Source organism: Canis lupus, chromosome X (assembly GCF_003254725.2).
Source record: "Canis lupus dingo isolate Sandy chromosome X, ASM325472v2, whole genome shotgun sequence".
In the NCBI taxonomy this organism is placed as follows: Eukaryota; Metazoa; Chordata; class Mammalia; order Carnivora; family Canidae; genus Canis; species Canis lupus.
The window spans coordinates 92,013,574-92,027,347 of NC_064281.1; the positions used below are offsets into that span (position 1 = coordinate 92,013,574).

General features: G+C 41.8%; 1 protein-coding gene across 1 annotated transcript; it reads left to right on the top strand.

The window, feature by feature from the left end:
* Positions 1-2,690: 2,690 nt before the first annotated feature.
* UBE2A (ubiquitin conjugating enzyme E2 A) lies at positions 2,691-12,441 on the top strand. The gene is made up of 6 exons (XM_025431377.3): positions 2,691-2,955; positions 3,098-3,178; positions 3,591-3,616; positions 9,262-9,351; positions 10,347-10,435; positions 10,717-12,441. Exons 1-6 carry the CDS (start codon positions 2,912-2,914, stop codon positions 10,843-10,845), a joined length of 459 nt encoding a protein of 152 aa, XP_025287162.1. The 5' UTR covers positions 2,691-2,911; the 3' UTR covers positions 10,846-12,441.
* Positions 12,442-13,774: the final 1,333 nt, after the last annotated feature.

Sequence of the window (13,774 nt, forward strand, 5' to 3'; positions counted from 1 at the left end):
TAGTTTCAGACATTTACTCCCAGTGGCAGAAGAGCCTCCGCTTCCAGTCCTTCCCTGCTCTCCAGTACGTTATATACACGGCATTTCAGCACCTATACAAACTAGACCTAGAAAACCTATAAAAGCTGTCTATAGGGACACCTAGGTGACTCAGTGGTTTGGTGTCTGCCTTCAGTTAGGCCGTGATCCTGGGGTCCTAGGATGAGTCCCACATGGGGCTCCCTGCATGGAGCCTGCTTCTCCCTCAGCCTCTGTCTCTGCCTGTGTGTCTCTCATGAATAAATAAAATATATTTATTAAAGCTGTCTATGAAACCTAAAGCCCTGTCATCCTTTCATTTGAGGGCATTTAACCAACTTCAGTCGCCCTCATTTCTGCAAGCAGAGGTCTCAGCATCCCCCACCCCCACCCCATTAGGCCTGCTAGTCTGCGCAATAACCCCAGAAAACGCTTGAGCTCCATGTACTCTTTCATTCTGTTGCACTGATAGAAACTGTTTGACTTCTCTCCCAGGAAGTCTCTCCCTGCTATCACCTCTTTTGAAAGAAAACTGAAACAGACCCATTCCAGGAAGCTTGTTCTAATCTCATCAGACTGAGGGTTTCCCCTGCTGTGTGGCCCCTTGGCATTTGCAGATGCACACGCTGCTGCTCTGGCAGGCAGAATTTGAAGATCCCTGGCCACTGATGTCCACACACCTTCTTCCAGTTATTCAATCAAACACTAACCTAGGTTCTCTGTGAGGGAATTTTGCAGATGTGTTTAAGGTCCCAAATCAGACGATAGAAAGGTAAGGGGATTACCCAGGGTGGGCCGGACCTGATGAGATAAGCCCTTAAAGTGAACTGGGGCTCTTCTTGAGACTCCAAGTGTGAGGGGGCATTGGCAGGAGAGAAGTTCTCTGGTGCTGACTTGAAAATGGAACAGGCCAAGTGGCAAGGGATGTGGGTGACCTCTGAGAGCTGAGAATGGTCCCTGGCTGGCAGCCAGTGAGCAAATGGGGGCCTCAGTCCTTACAACTGCAAGGAACTGAATTTGGCCAACAGCCTGTGGTAATCTGTTAAATAGCAAATGAAAACAAATGCACTTGCTTTTGTAGATTACCTGTGTGTGTATCAGTTGCCTGCCAATTACGAGATGAGAGGAAAAGGAGATTTTCAACTCATTTTTGTACCCCCTGCCCACCACAGTCACAGTGTGAATGTTGTTAGGGGAAAGTTGGTGTCAATGGGAGATATAAATCCTTGCCCATCAAAGTACCTGCTGTTAAGCAGCAGCTAGAATCATTACCATTGTCAAGTGTCTCCCGCCTCAGAAACAAATTTCTGCACATCTGCTATTTTACGGATGTCTTTGCTCAGATGCCTCACTAGTCCCATGAACTCAGTAAGTCCTGAAACTGTCCCTCCCCACCATGTTCCCCACTCTGTTCATGGCACCTTCAAAGCCCCAGTTTACTTTGGGGACTTAGAACTCAAGCCTTTGCTGATTCCCTCCTCCCTCTGGACCCCAAGTTCAATCTGTCGCTGAGTCCTCTCCATTCACCGCCTCTGCTCTATTTTTGTTGTCACTGCCTGGCTCAGTGTTTCTCACCTGGACTACTTCAAGTGTCTCCCAGCTGCTCTCCTGGGACCCATCTGTGACTAGCACTGGCTCTAATTATGTGCAGCCACCTTCTAAGGAATCCATTAGCTTGGAATTCCAAACTCTCCCGGATGTAACCGAAACTCACCTTTCTCATGTTTTCAGAAATTCTTTAAAATGAGTGTTTTGCCTACCTTCTAAGTTATTTTGGGTTTACCTTTACAAACTATTCTTTAAAACTGTTATTGCTTTTGCAGGTCCACATACTAACTGTGACTCCTCTCTGCAGCCTGCAGCTTTTTCACGTGCATCTTACCGTTACTTTTACTTCAGACTCTCTGCCCTTCCAATTCTCCGCAGTCGGATATTCTCATACCTTGGACTCTTCTGAATATATAGTAGCCGCTTGGCTTGTTGAACTGCCAAGGGGAAAATGTGGTTCCAGAGCCAAATTGTGAGTGCCCAGAGCGAAAACCTCATTCTGCTTGCCTTGAGTTCACATTCCCTCCCCCAGGACACACACACACACACACACCCCACTATTTTATTTTTGCTTTGGGGTGATCATTGGCCTAAAACATTAGGACCGGAATCCCGTACATTCATCTCCCAGACAAGGGACCCACAGCTCCCTTTCAGAGCCGTGGCCGATTTATTCTTTTGATTTTCAGCGGTTTGAACCAGTCACACACCCTCCTCCCCAGCCTCCCGTGTCCCCAGAGTTCCCGCTTTCCGAGAGCCAGATTTGCCTCCACCTACTCTCGCCTCCCTTCTCCTTGGGGACTTCCAACCTTCTTCTCTACCCACCCTCCCTCCCGCCCCCAGCCACAGTGCGCACTGTAATAAGTGATCTGATCTTTAAAAAAAAAAAAAAGATAGAAAAAGAGAAGAAAGCTTCCTCAGGGTTCGGCTTGGCCCGGGCGGGTGAAGAAGGACCCCCTTCCACCACTAATTGCTAGCGAATTCCAGGCTGACGCGCAGCCGGCAGCTCGCTTCACTCCCGCACGCGCCCGGCGCTCCCCGCCTCCCGCCGGGGTTTAATGACCTAAGCAACTTTCCTTGCCACCCCCCCCCGCCCTGTCTTGGTACGGCCTGTCCGGCGTTAGGCGTTCCACCCCCCCTCTCCTTCCAGGTTGGTTCAGCCCCCGTCTACTCCGGGGTGGTGCTTAGCCGGCGCCAGACCGACCCTCGACTTCGGAGGGGCAGTGCCGTTCCTCTGGGCGCTTCCTCGGCGGCCGCTTCGGCTCCTCCAGCCTCCTCGGCCTCCTCAGCGTCCGCAGGGACCCGAGACCTCGGTGTATGCCCCACCCCTGACCCCGCTAGAGATATGTCCACCCCGGCTCGGCGGCGCCTCATGCGGGACTTCAAGAGGTAACGCGCCGGGGAGCGCTGAGGCGAGGCCGGGGGCTGCCAGGCGGGGCACAGGGCGGGTCCCGAGGCGGGCCGGGGGCGGGGGGCGGCCCGGAGCGGACGCGAGTGCCGGATTGCGGAGCCCCTGTCTGTTTCCCTGAAGGTTGCAGGAGGATCCTCCGGCTGGAGTCAGCGGGGCTCCGTCCGAGAACAACATAATGGTTTGGAACGCGGTCATTTTTGGGTGAGTCTGCGTTCCGGGAGGTGGCGACGGGTGAGGGACTCGAGCTGGCCCAGCCTGCCCGAGGGCACCGGCCCCCGGCGGGGACGGAGGGTGAGAGGGGAAATGTTTGGGTCCGGCTGGGCCTAGGCGCCTCCCCGGAGCCTGTGCCTCGATTAGCTCAGTTCCCGCTGCCAGGGGAACCGTTTGGGGTTCTGAGGGGGGCGGAGCGGGGAGTGGTGGCGGTTAGGCGCGGCGGCCTGCGCCCGGTTGCCGAGCCCGAAACCTCTCTCTGTGGTGGCTTCCTGCCCCAGGAAGCGGCGCTTTACCTGAGGTGGAGTTGGCGGAGCTGGGAATAGCCCTCTCTTAAGGTGAACCTCTTAAGGGAGAAGGGAGCCCCTTAAGCGGGAACTGACTGTTTTTCTCTGTGTTGCAGGCCTGAAGGGACCCCGTTTGAGGATGGTAAGAGAGTTTCTTTACCCACCTTTCAGGAGCCTGATCATCTGGGGGAAGGGGTTCCCAGTCATGCTGGAAGTGCCTCCTACTTAAGAGCCCGCTTCTCCCTAGCCTCTGCCTGCTAAAGGCTTGAGTGGAATCCCGAGTGTGGCAGGTTGTTCTGGCCATTGTCCGCTTGACTAGAACTGCACCTTTTTTCTTGCTTTTTGCTTGCTAAAAAAAAAAAAAAAGAAAGAAAGAAAGAAAGAAAAAGAAAGAAAGAAAAAAAAATACCCCAACCCGGGTAAGGCAATCACTTTTTAAGAGGAGCATCATAGATTGATGTTAAGGATTTTTGGGGTTTGGGCTGTGAACCTGCTAAATTTGGCCCCCTATCAGGAAACTGACTTAGTATCAACCCGATCACTTGCTGATAGACACAGAGACCCCCTAGTTCAGAATTCTGCCACAAGGGCAGGAACTGTGTTCAGCAGCTGCTTGGTATGTGTTTCTTGGATGAGTGCATGAATCCCTTGCACAGAACTGTCCAGTTTCTACCATCTGGCATTGAATGCCTGTCAGCCTACTGCTCTAAGATGGTCTTTAATGGCACCTTTAATGGCCAGTTTGAATATTATGTTGTTTCTTATTTTTAAAAGAGTTTTTGGTGTGCTTTTATCAAGACTTTATGGTCAGTATTCTCAAAGCAGCTTTGGAATTGAGGGGAGCCTTAATGTACTCTCTTGACGAGTGTGCAACCTACTTGGAGGTACTATGTGTACCTGTAGATACAGGATTTTTAAGGGATTTAGGCTTGACTTTTAAAAACATGTTAGTTGCTTTTTGTTTTGTTTTTTTTTTAACTGTTTGAGATAATTCTAGATTCACCTGCAGTTAAAATTACTACTACTAATAATGATAATAATAGAGACCTTGTATACCTTTCACCCATTCTCCCACCCCTTTGTTAACATCTTGAATGACTGTCATTCAGGACAAAATGTGACAAAAATATCACAGCCAGGAAACTGACATTGATATAGTTTTATTTGCATTCAATTGTGTGCATGCTTGTGTAGTCGTTTTTTGAAAAGCTTAATACATTTAAAACACGATTAAAAGTATTTGAACTACTGATCGACATTTTTAATATTTGAGGTATTTAAAAAAGAAAAGGATCTTTCTGTTAATTTTTGCAATGACCATCTTCCTTTACTTATTTAGTACTTGATACACACACACACACACACGCATGCACAGAACTCAGTTTGAAGGTGGGAACAAAAACATTCTGCAAGCTACTAAGTATATACTTTATAGTGCTGAGTTGGATTGCTTTTTTTTTTTTTTTTTTTTGGATTTCTTTTTGATGCTACCAGTCCACAAAGTGTGATGAGGGAGGGCAGTATCAACCATTTCTCTAATTTGTTTCCAATACTCAGATTTCCCTAAGAGACTATGGACAGTCACCTGAATACTTTTAGCCTCCTCTCTATCTCCGCCCCCTGAGTAAATGTCACTGCTCTTCAGTGCTGCAATAAAAAGAAATGACAGTAAGAGAGTGATTCTAAAGGCATACTACTTTGTTGCAGCAAATCTTTTGAACTGATCCATGGCAAGAGCTAGCTTGACTTAATTTTCCTCTACTAGATTGGTGCTAGTTCATTATACCTAAGCATTGTGTGCAGATTAACTGTGTGTTTGCTTTAGCTCTGGCAGGCTTTGTTTTCATTGGCTGCTTTTTTTTCCCTCCTGACTTTACTCAGACAGCTTTCTGCTGGGCACAGCTTTATTAATAGTACATCACTTTGCTGGAGGATTGGCTACTTAAATATTTCAAGGGTGCTTCACTTGTTTTAAGTGGTATGAATTGAGAAGGTACTTAAGGAATCCATTATCTACCTGGATCTTCCCCAGTGACATCACTGGTTCTATTCTTGATGATGGTGTATCTCCATACTGGCATTACTGAAAGGAACTACTCCAGCTAAATGACAATTTTGATTCATTCTGTTGAGCAGTCTGCTATCCGTGGATGCTTCCTCAGGTGTCTAGAACACAAACTGTGGCTACAAAAAATATTTTGACTATTTTTTAATACCCTTTATTGACAATTAGGACATTTACTAGAAAAGACTGGTTAGAGACAAGGGGCATAATTGATTTTGCTGTTTCCAATGTATTATGTAAATCAGCAGTCCCAAAACTACTTTTGCTGCTTCCTTGTAAACTGGGGGACATTTCTGGAACAGCCAGGCCCCAATTAAAGATGAAGACTTAAGAAAAGGAACTCTTGAAGGTATTTTGATTTAACTTCACACACTTAAAGTAAGAGGAAAATGTTCCCAAGAACTTAATACTACCAAACAAAAACACTGGGGGGGGCAATGCTTCCTCATCAAGATATGCTGAATACAAAAACTATGGAATAAAGTATTCTCCATCACATCATCTAAAAATTGTTGATTACACACAGTAAGATACTAGTATTTCCTTTTTGTTTTTTTTTTTTTTAAGATTTTATTTATTCATGAGAGACAGGCAGAGACACAGGCAGAGGGAAAAGCAGGCTCCCCACAGGGAGCCTGATGCGGGACTTGATCCCAGGACCCCGGGATAACAACCCAAGCCAAAGGCAGACACAACCACTGAGCCACCTAGGTATCCCAGTATTTGCTTTTTGTAATAGTTGTATTCTTAAGAATTTGGTTTAAGTCTTTTAAAGGTTAATCACTTAAAATCCACTGAGGGTGTTCTTGAGATAAATATATCCTATGGTGAAGAGTATTTGGGTATTAACTTAAAAATCAGAATTTCCAGTCATCAAAAAAGAAGAATTTTTTTTAAGTGCATGTACTTGGTTTTCTCCTCTGGGGTCACAAACTGGTGGCCAAATGGCAGAAAAACACAGGTATTTTCTTTGGCCAACACAGCATTTTCAAAATTGGGATTTGTGAATGTCTTTAGCAGGACACAAACTCTCTAATGTAACCATTTCACTCCTTATTGCCATACCTCTACCATTGAACACATGTAATTTTCACAGTCCTTCTGTATAGATGGTTTAAGAAGGCCTCCTCGGGAAGATGAACAAAATCAGTACAGACTGGATACAACAATGGGGAGGCTGAAATTTTCAGTTATTTTAAAGCCTAGCCTAAATATCCAGAGGATAAGATCTAGTCTCAACTGCATAACATTCCAGGACTTTTAATTTCCTTAACATTTGTTTTGGATCTCAGAAATTGCATTGTGGGTTGTATTTTAAAAGGTTCTGATTGTTGAATGTGGCTAAAAGTATGAACTATCCCCCTTTTAAATATATATTTGAAATAAGATTTGGGGTCAGTCCTAATTTAGATTTAAGTAGACATAAGCAGGTTGTTTCTTTTCTCAAGATAGTAAACAAGCTCTTTGAGAAGACTTGATTAGCTTATTTGGTAGCAAGGTGACCACCTTGTTGAACTTCTGGGCAAGTATCAGGCAGAAAGTTCAAGTCAAAGGTTTTGAGAGCCACCAACATATACACTCAACTTGAATTCAGCTGTGAGCATTTGATGTAGGTCAGGAAGAAAGTACTATTTAATATTTAAATTCATCAATTGTATGTTTCTTACAAGTTTGGGTGTTGGGTTTTGCCTCCTTCGGTTGGGTCTAGAGATGTGAAATTTTGGGATTGTTATATCTACAATATTTATGGAGCACTTATTTTTTGTCACTGTGCATATTTCCCTCATTTAAGCCTCACACCAATGTAATGTGGTGGGTACTATTATTAACCCCATTTTACAGATGAGGAACTTGAGGTTCAGTCAAGTTGAGTGGCTTCCTCAAGGTCTCACAACTAGTAAGTAACAAAGCAAGGAATTGAGACCAGGTCTGACTGCAAAGCTTGTGCTCTTCCCCACTATGCTCTGCTGTTTCCACTTAACACCTGTCTTATGTGTTGCTTTACCACTTTTGGGTATCATATTTGATAATGGTCTTAATTTAAAGTACTTGGGAGCTAGTACCCTTGTGCTATTAAATCCACCCAATTTTAGAGCAGTTCCTTGATCAATCTCTTACCTAATTTAATCAGATTTCAACATGGAACCAGATGTGTTTATACTTCAGATACATCAGGGAGCTCAAAATTTTGAACTCTCTAACACCCATTCCCACTTTTTCCTGTATATTATAATATCAATAGTACTGAAAAGGAAGAACCAATATTTCTTCCTCCAAAGTAGGAAGATTTATGACCAGGTGGTAATAAGGTGAAGTATATTCTGATGGGCCATAGCATGTTTGTTCAGTAATTTGAGGATTAAGTCTCTATATGTCGCACTTTAAATTCGGAAACTTTAGAAAACCTGTTCCTCATACTAAAGGCAACTTTGTTAGCAAATTGTTTCCTATGAGTTTCTTAGTAGGAAACAGACATTGGTATTTTTATGTAACAGATCTAGCAGTAAAATGTAGTTTTTTTCTTAACTGGTGACAAACCTATTAATGGAAGGAGGAAATAAATTGCCAACTCTGAAGGAACCAGTAACAAAATATAATTTACCTGAAGTGTATATTTTATTAGAATATAAAATTATTAAATGAACCAGAGTAATATAGTGGAACATCTATCATTTTATGTCAGACAGTGTGATTCCTTAAGTTTACTTGAAGAGATTTCAGTCAGGAAAAAATTGTCCAACTGTTTTTCTTGGATTTATTAAACTTAAATTTGAAAAATATTTTGAAGCAAAGTCTCCCCAGATCACAACACCCTACAATTCTTGAATGAGATCAAGTTTGTTCATTCCTTATAAATAAATCTATAACCTAGTACACTTTACGGCCTCCTGCTACACCTTAGTTGACATGTATTCAAGGAAAATAAATTCATTTCAATAGTAGCCTAAACAAACAGCATTAGATATATTTGCTGGAGACATGAATGCAATCTAATGTGATTTTTAAATTATTTCTGCCACTAATTCCCTCCATTAGTGTGAATAATTGAGTTGACTTTATAGTGAAGTAGCTCATGAGTCATAGTTAAGGATTTTTGAGAGAGTGTAAAGTTTTTCCTGGCATACATACAATTATGTTTTCATTATAGAGTTGCTATTATATGAAAAGGAGCCAGTGAACACTTTTATACTCATTCCCTTCCATTTAAGAAACTAATTTGGTTATCGATTTGTATTTCTAGCACTGATTTTGGAACCTTTATACTCTCGTTCTCTCTAGCCTGTGTCAGAATCACTGGAGAGTTTAAGATGGCGGCTGCTTAAAATAGGCCTTTGAGGTCTTTCAGTCTTTCAAGGGGAAGAGTGCCAAATTTTGGCTCTAGTTACTTGTCATTTTAAGGATATCTTCCAAATGGACCGTGGCTAAAGTTATCCTGCAGACAGTACTTTTGAGTTTAAGATGACTATTTAAGTTTGGGGGAGAATGATGGCAAAACAAAACAAAACAAAAAACAAATCTCCTTGGGTGGTGGTTCTTAGAATATGTGTCTATTTTTAGAGCAGTTCCTGGAGATCTTACCTGGCCTCTCTTTCCTCTCTACCCTGCATCTGTGCATTATTTCATTTAGTACTGGTTAAAAAAATGGCATGTAGCATTAAAAAGAAAGTACTGCTGAACAAAGCAATAAATCTGTTTCTTAAACCTTTCTTTTTTAACTACAGGAACATTTAAGCTTACAATAGAATTCACTGAAGAATATCCAAATAAACCACCTACGGTTAGATTTGTCTCTAAGATGTTTCATCCAAATGGCAAGTATAACTTTTAATTCAGTATTTTAAACTACTACACTGTTAATTATAGGAGGTGTTCCATGTTTCCTCTGTATCTGTCCATAGTACCTGAGTATTTGTTTAGGCATCTTGCTGTTCCTGAAAATAACTTGTTCATGATGGTCTGTTGCTGTCTTGATCTCTAGTCCCAGAACTGAAGCAGTGAAGGTACTCTCTGCCTTTGCTTGAAGTCTACAAGCCTCCTGGTTTTGACGATCTTTATCATTTACTTATTACACAAAATAAGAACACTCTTGATGTTTCCTTTTACCATCAGGCTGGATTGGGTAGTCGTGTGACTGCTTTCACAACATTTAGAACAATGTATTTATTTAGAACGATAGTTTTCAACTTTAGATGCAGATCAAAATTACCCACAGAACACTTTAAAAATACAGATGCGTTGGCCCCACTCCAGACCTACTGAATATCAGATTCTGTGGCTGAAGGCTACAGTATATTGGAAGAGCAGCAGGTGATTGTAACTTACATTCTGCCTTTTTGGCTAATGGTAGTCCTAAAACAGCTTGCTTTTCAAATTCGGGCTAATAAAGTATTTTTTTTGGATATCAGATATTTTTGTCTTCATGGCAAAATGAGATCTTCTGAACTCTGAGCTATATTTTATTCTTTCATATAGGAGATAGAGTTTGCAAGTTTAGTGGAAAAAATTTCCCACATGTCTGGATGGACCCTGTTGGAAAATGTGTATTATTTCCTGGTTAATAGAGCAGTCTTCTCAGAAGAAAGAGCACTAAGTATCTTCTAGTTTTATATAAAATGTATTTGACATTCTTTGATTAATTCACTAGCAATAATTAGGACTTTGCTTCTTAGGAAGATAACTGAGAAGCAATTTAGGAATCTTTTTAAACCTCACAAGCAAAGTGTTCTTGACTATGTTTGTCTTGACTGTGATGTTAAAAATCTTAATGGTGTTACTACGTTTAACATACCTACTTCTATGCTCCTAGTCTATGCAGATGGTAGTATATGTCTGGACATACTTCAGAACCGTTGGAGTCCAACCTATGATGTGTCTTCCATTTTAACATCCATACAGGTGAATTTTCCTTAATGTCACCAACTATGGCCTTTGATATCTTTATATTAGCACTTGAATTGTTTCTGAAAGTCCTAAATTAAGGTACAGGGCAGGTCATTAACCCACGCCCCCAGAAAACATGCATTTGCCTAGCTACCAGCAGATTAATGTTACTCTAGGTTAGTATGCTAAGAGAGTACATTTAGTTGTTGCTGAGGACAATTCAGTTGAGTGTTTTGAATATGTGTGGTTTTTTTTTTTGCACGGATGAACTGACCTTTTACAAATTGTCTCTGTAGTCCCTACTGGATGAACCCAATCCCAATAGTCCAGCAAACAGCCAGGCTGCACAGCTCTACCAGGAGAACAAGCGGGAATATGAGAAACGTGTTTCTGCGATAGTAGAACAGAGCTGGCGCGACTGTTGACACGGGTGCAGCTAAAGAAGAGGCTGGTCATAAGAAAAATATCTATCGATGTGTTTGTCACCTTCTTATTCCTCAATGTCATTACATTTACTTTATTAAAAGCAAAATAGCTGTTGTGCTGTTTCCATCTTCCCTTGCCAAGCTTTTCCTACCCCTTCTACCCTCTCCTTGAACATCAGAAAACACCCTCTATGAGATCAAATGTACTGTACCTGGGTTACGTGCAAAAATTACTACTGCTTCATTCCCTTTCCGTTGTGTCTCATCTCCAGTTTTAGGGCAGTATTGCATTACTGTACTTTACACTAAGCTTTTCAAGTGAATTGTTATACAAGTGGTGCTTATGCATAGCTTGATGACCGGGATGTTATTTTTAACAAAATGATTGCTAAAGTGTTTCACCCTGGCTGGTCCTTCACTTGTGTTGGATTTCGAAGTGAATGTTTGGAATACGGCCTACGGAAAACAGGGAAACAAATCCACATAAACTATCCATTCTGAAAGAGCAATGGAGGCTTAAAGGCTGTTATACTGAGATCTAACCAATACGAGTTACAAGGTGGTTTTTACTGGTGGGAAGGAAAAAGTTAAAGGACTCAGCCAAAGGAACGCGGCAATTGTTGTAACTGACACATCCTCTCCTTGCAAGATATTCACTGGGCTCATCCGTGCTAAGTTTCAGAATTCTAAAGTCTGGGTTTTTGCTTTTTAAAGAGGTGTGGGAGCAGAGGAATGGAAAACAATCATTAGTTTTTAAGCTAGGGAAGGTGGAAGATCCTTTAATCTTTTTAAAGGAGCAGTGCTACCCTAGATAAAACCCCGTCATTTTTTTTAGAGTTTTAACCCAAGGAAGGGAGCATATCTGTGGCAAACTATTTTCCACTCAAACCGAGTTTTTTTTTTTTTTTAATTTATGATAGTCACACAGAGAGAGAGAGAGAGAGAGAGAGAGGCAGAGACATAGGCAGAGGGAGAAGCAGGCTCCATGCACCGGGAGCCCGACGTGGGATTCAATCCCAGGTCTCCAGGATCGCGCCCTGGGCCAAAGGCAGGCGCCAAACCGGTGCCACCCAGGGATCCCTCAAACCCTGAGTTAATGCTGCATGCTTTAGTTCCGTCTTCCCTTTCAGTATTATAAGAACCTTAAAGTCACGTTTGTGATCTTTCTTTGGATATTTATACTTTAGATAGTACCTTTAAGTAGCAGTGTGGGACGAGGCTTGTACATGTTTTGTCTAATGTTCCATCGTCACCTTTTGTGCATTTGTCACTCTTCTAAATCTAACTTTGCACAAGTAACCCATGTAAAAAAATGTACATTTTTCAAAACTTGTAAATAAAAATAACCTTAAAATTTTGTAGTCAAGGTATATTTTAGCTCACTATGAACTTTTAGTATTAACTTATTGGAATCTCATATCTACTCACTTTCCCCCTTGAAATAAACATGGTAAAAGAAAATACACACTCTGGGAGAGGAAAAAAAGGAGTAGATACTGTTGGAGAGGACCTTCTTGTTATAAGTGTTCATGCTTTGTTCTTTTTTTAACGTTTTAACAAGAATGTAAAACTGTTAAATAAAACAAAGTTCCTTCAGCATCTAGTATGGTCAATCAAGCGAATGAAATGGTGTTGGGGGGAGTTGATAAACCTGGGTATTTACCAGTGTCCACAAAGACCAAGTTCTAACTTGTTGATCCTGACATTCCACCTCTTTAAGAAGCCCTAGCTTAAAAACAAATAGTACCAAACTATTACAAAATGGTATTTTGATTCTTGTGTAAAGTTTGGGAGTGCAAGTATCCTCAATCTTGTTTAAACAAAACTGTTTCCTTCTGGGGAAGCAACCTGTCTCATTTGAAAGAGCCAAGAACAGTGACTTTGTAGAAACTCTCACCTGTCGTCTGGAGTAGGGGCTACATGAAATTAAGTCTCTACATGGGGTGCCTCTGCCTTCCACTTGGGTCATGATCTGGGGGTCCTGGGATGGAGCCCTGCATCTGGCTCCCTGCTCAGCGGGGAGTCTACTTCTCCCTCTGTGTGCAAACCTGCTCTCTCTCAAACCAATCTTAAAAATAAATCTTTGTGGTGTATGTACTACATACATCCTTTAGGACATGGCACTTAAAGGAGCCACAATGAGGCACAATTCATTCAGCACATTGATTTGGTTTGTCCCACCTAGGAGCATCATCCTTAAATATGCTTAATATTTTTCCTCAAGTCCATTTCTGCTTCAAAGCAGAACCACATTAAATTGGTCTTTATTTGATAGATTAGCTTTACATTAATTTTTTCATCCTGTGGCTGAGTACCTTAAGTTTTGACACTGGTAGTACGCTCTAAAAAAATTAAGGTGAGATCCATAATGTGCAGATTTAATGTTTTTCTTTTTATACACCTCCTGAGAAACACTATTCCCAATCTTTTCATGGGATAATCCTTTTAAACCCTTACAACAGTCAAGAAGCCAATCTCTAAAAGCATCGTATCTATGGTCAAAGGCACTACAAAAACCACTCAAACATTTAAAGCAAATTTGCCTTTTTTTTTTTTTTTTACAAATGCCACGGTCTGCCTGCATATAACAATAAAGTTAGAACAAATCTGTGAGGTCCCCTTACAAAAGGCAGTCTGATCTGAACTTGAATCTTCAATTCTGCACCTGCTGGTATGGGGAAGGGGACATGCGGAAGAACCAGTTATAATCAAGAGTCCTTTATTTAGGACCCATCTCCAGCTTCAGGGGTTACTCACAGCCAAGTGAATGCACTGTATTCTACTAAAAAAAAAGGATCCCAACAGAATGCATAAAGTTCCCATTCATTTTGCAATCAAAGGGAAGGAAAAAAATCAAAAGTAGATCTGTCAGACTCAAGGCTATCTATATAACTGAAAGACTTTACTTCCTCAGAACATATTTAAGTAA

Excerpts from the sequence above, each read along its gene's own strand:
- UBE2A (XM_025431377.3), top strand. The coding sequence starts at position 2,912 with ATGTCCACCCCGGCTCGGCGGCGCCTCATGCGGGACTTCAAGAG. Across the intron at positions 3,617-9,261 it reads AGGGACCCCGTTTGAGGATG|GAACATTTAAGCTTACAATA; the intron begins GTAAGAGAGTTT and ends TTTTAACTACAG. Across the intron at positions 10,436-10,716 it reads CCATTTTAACATCCATACAG|TCCCTACTGGATGAACCCAA; the intron begins GTGAATTTTCCT and ends TTGTCTCTGTAG.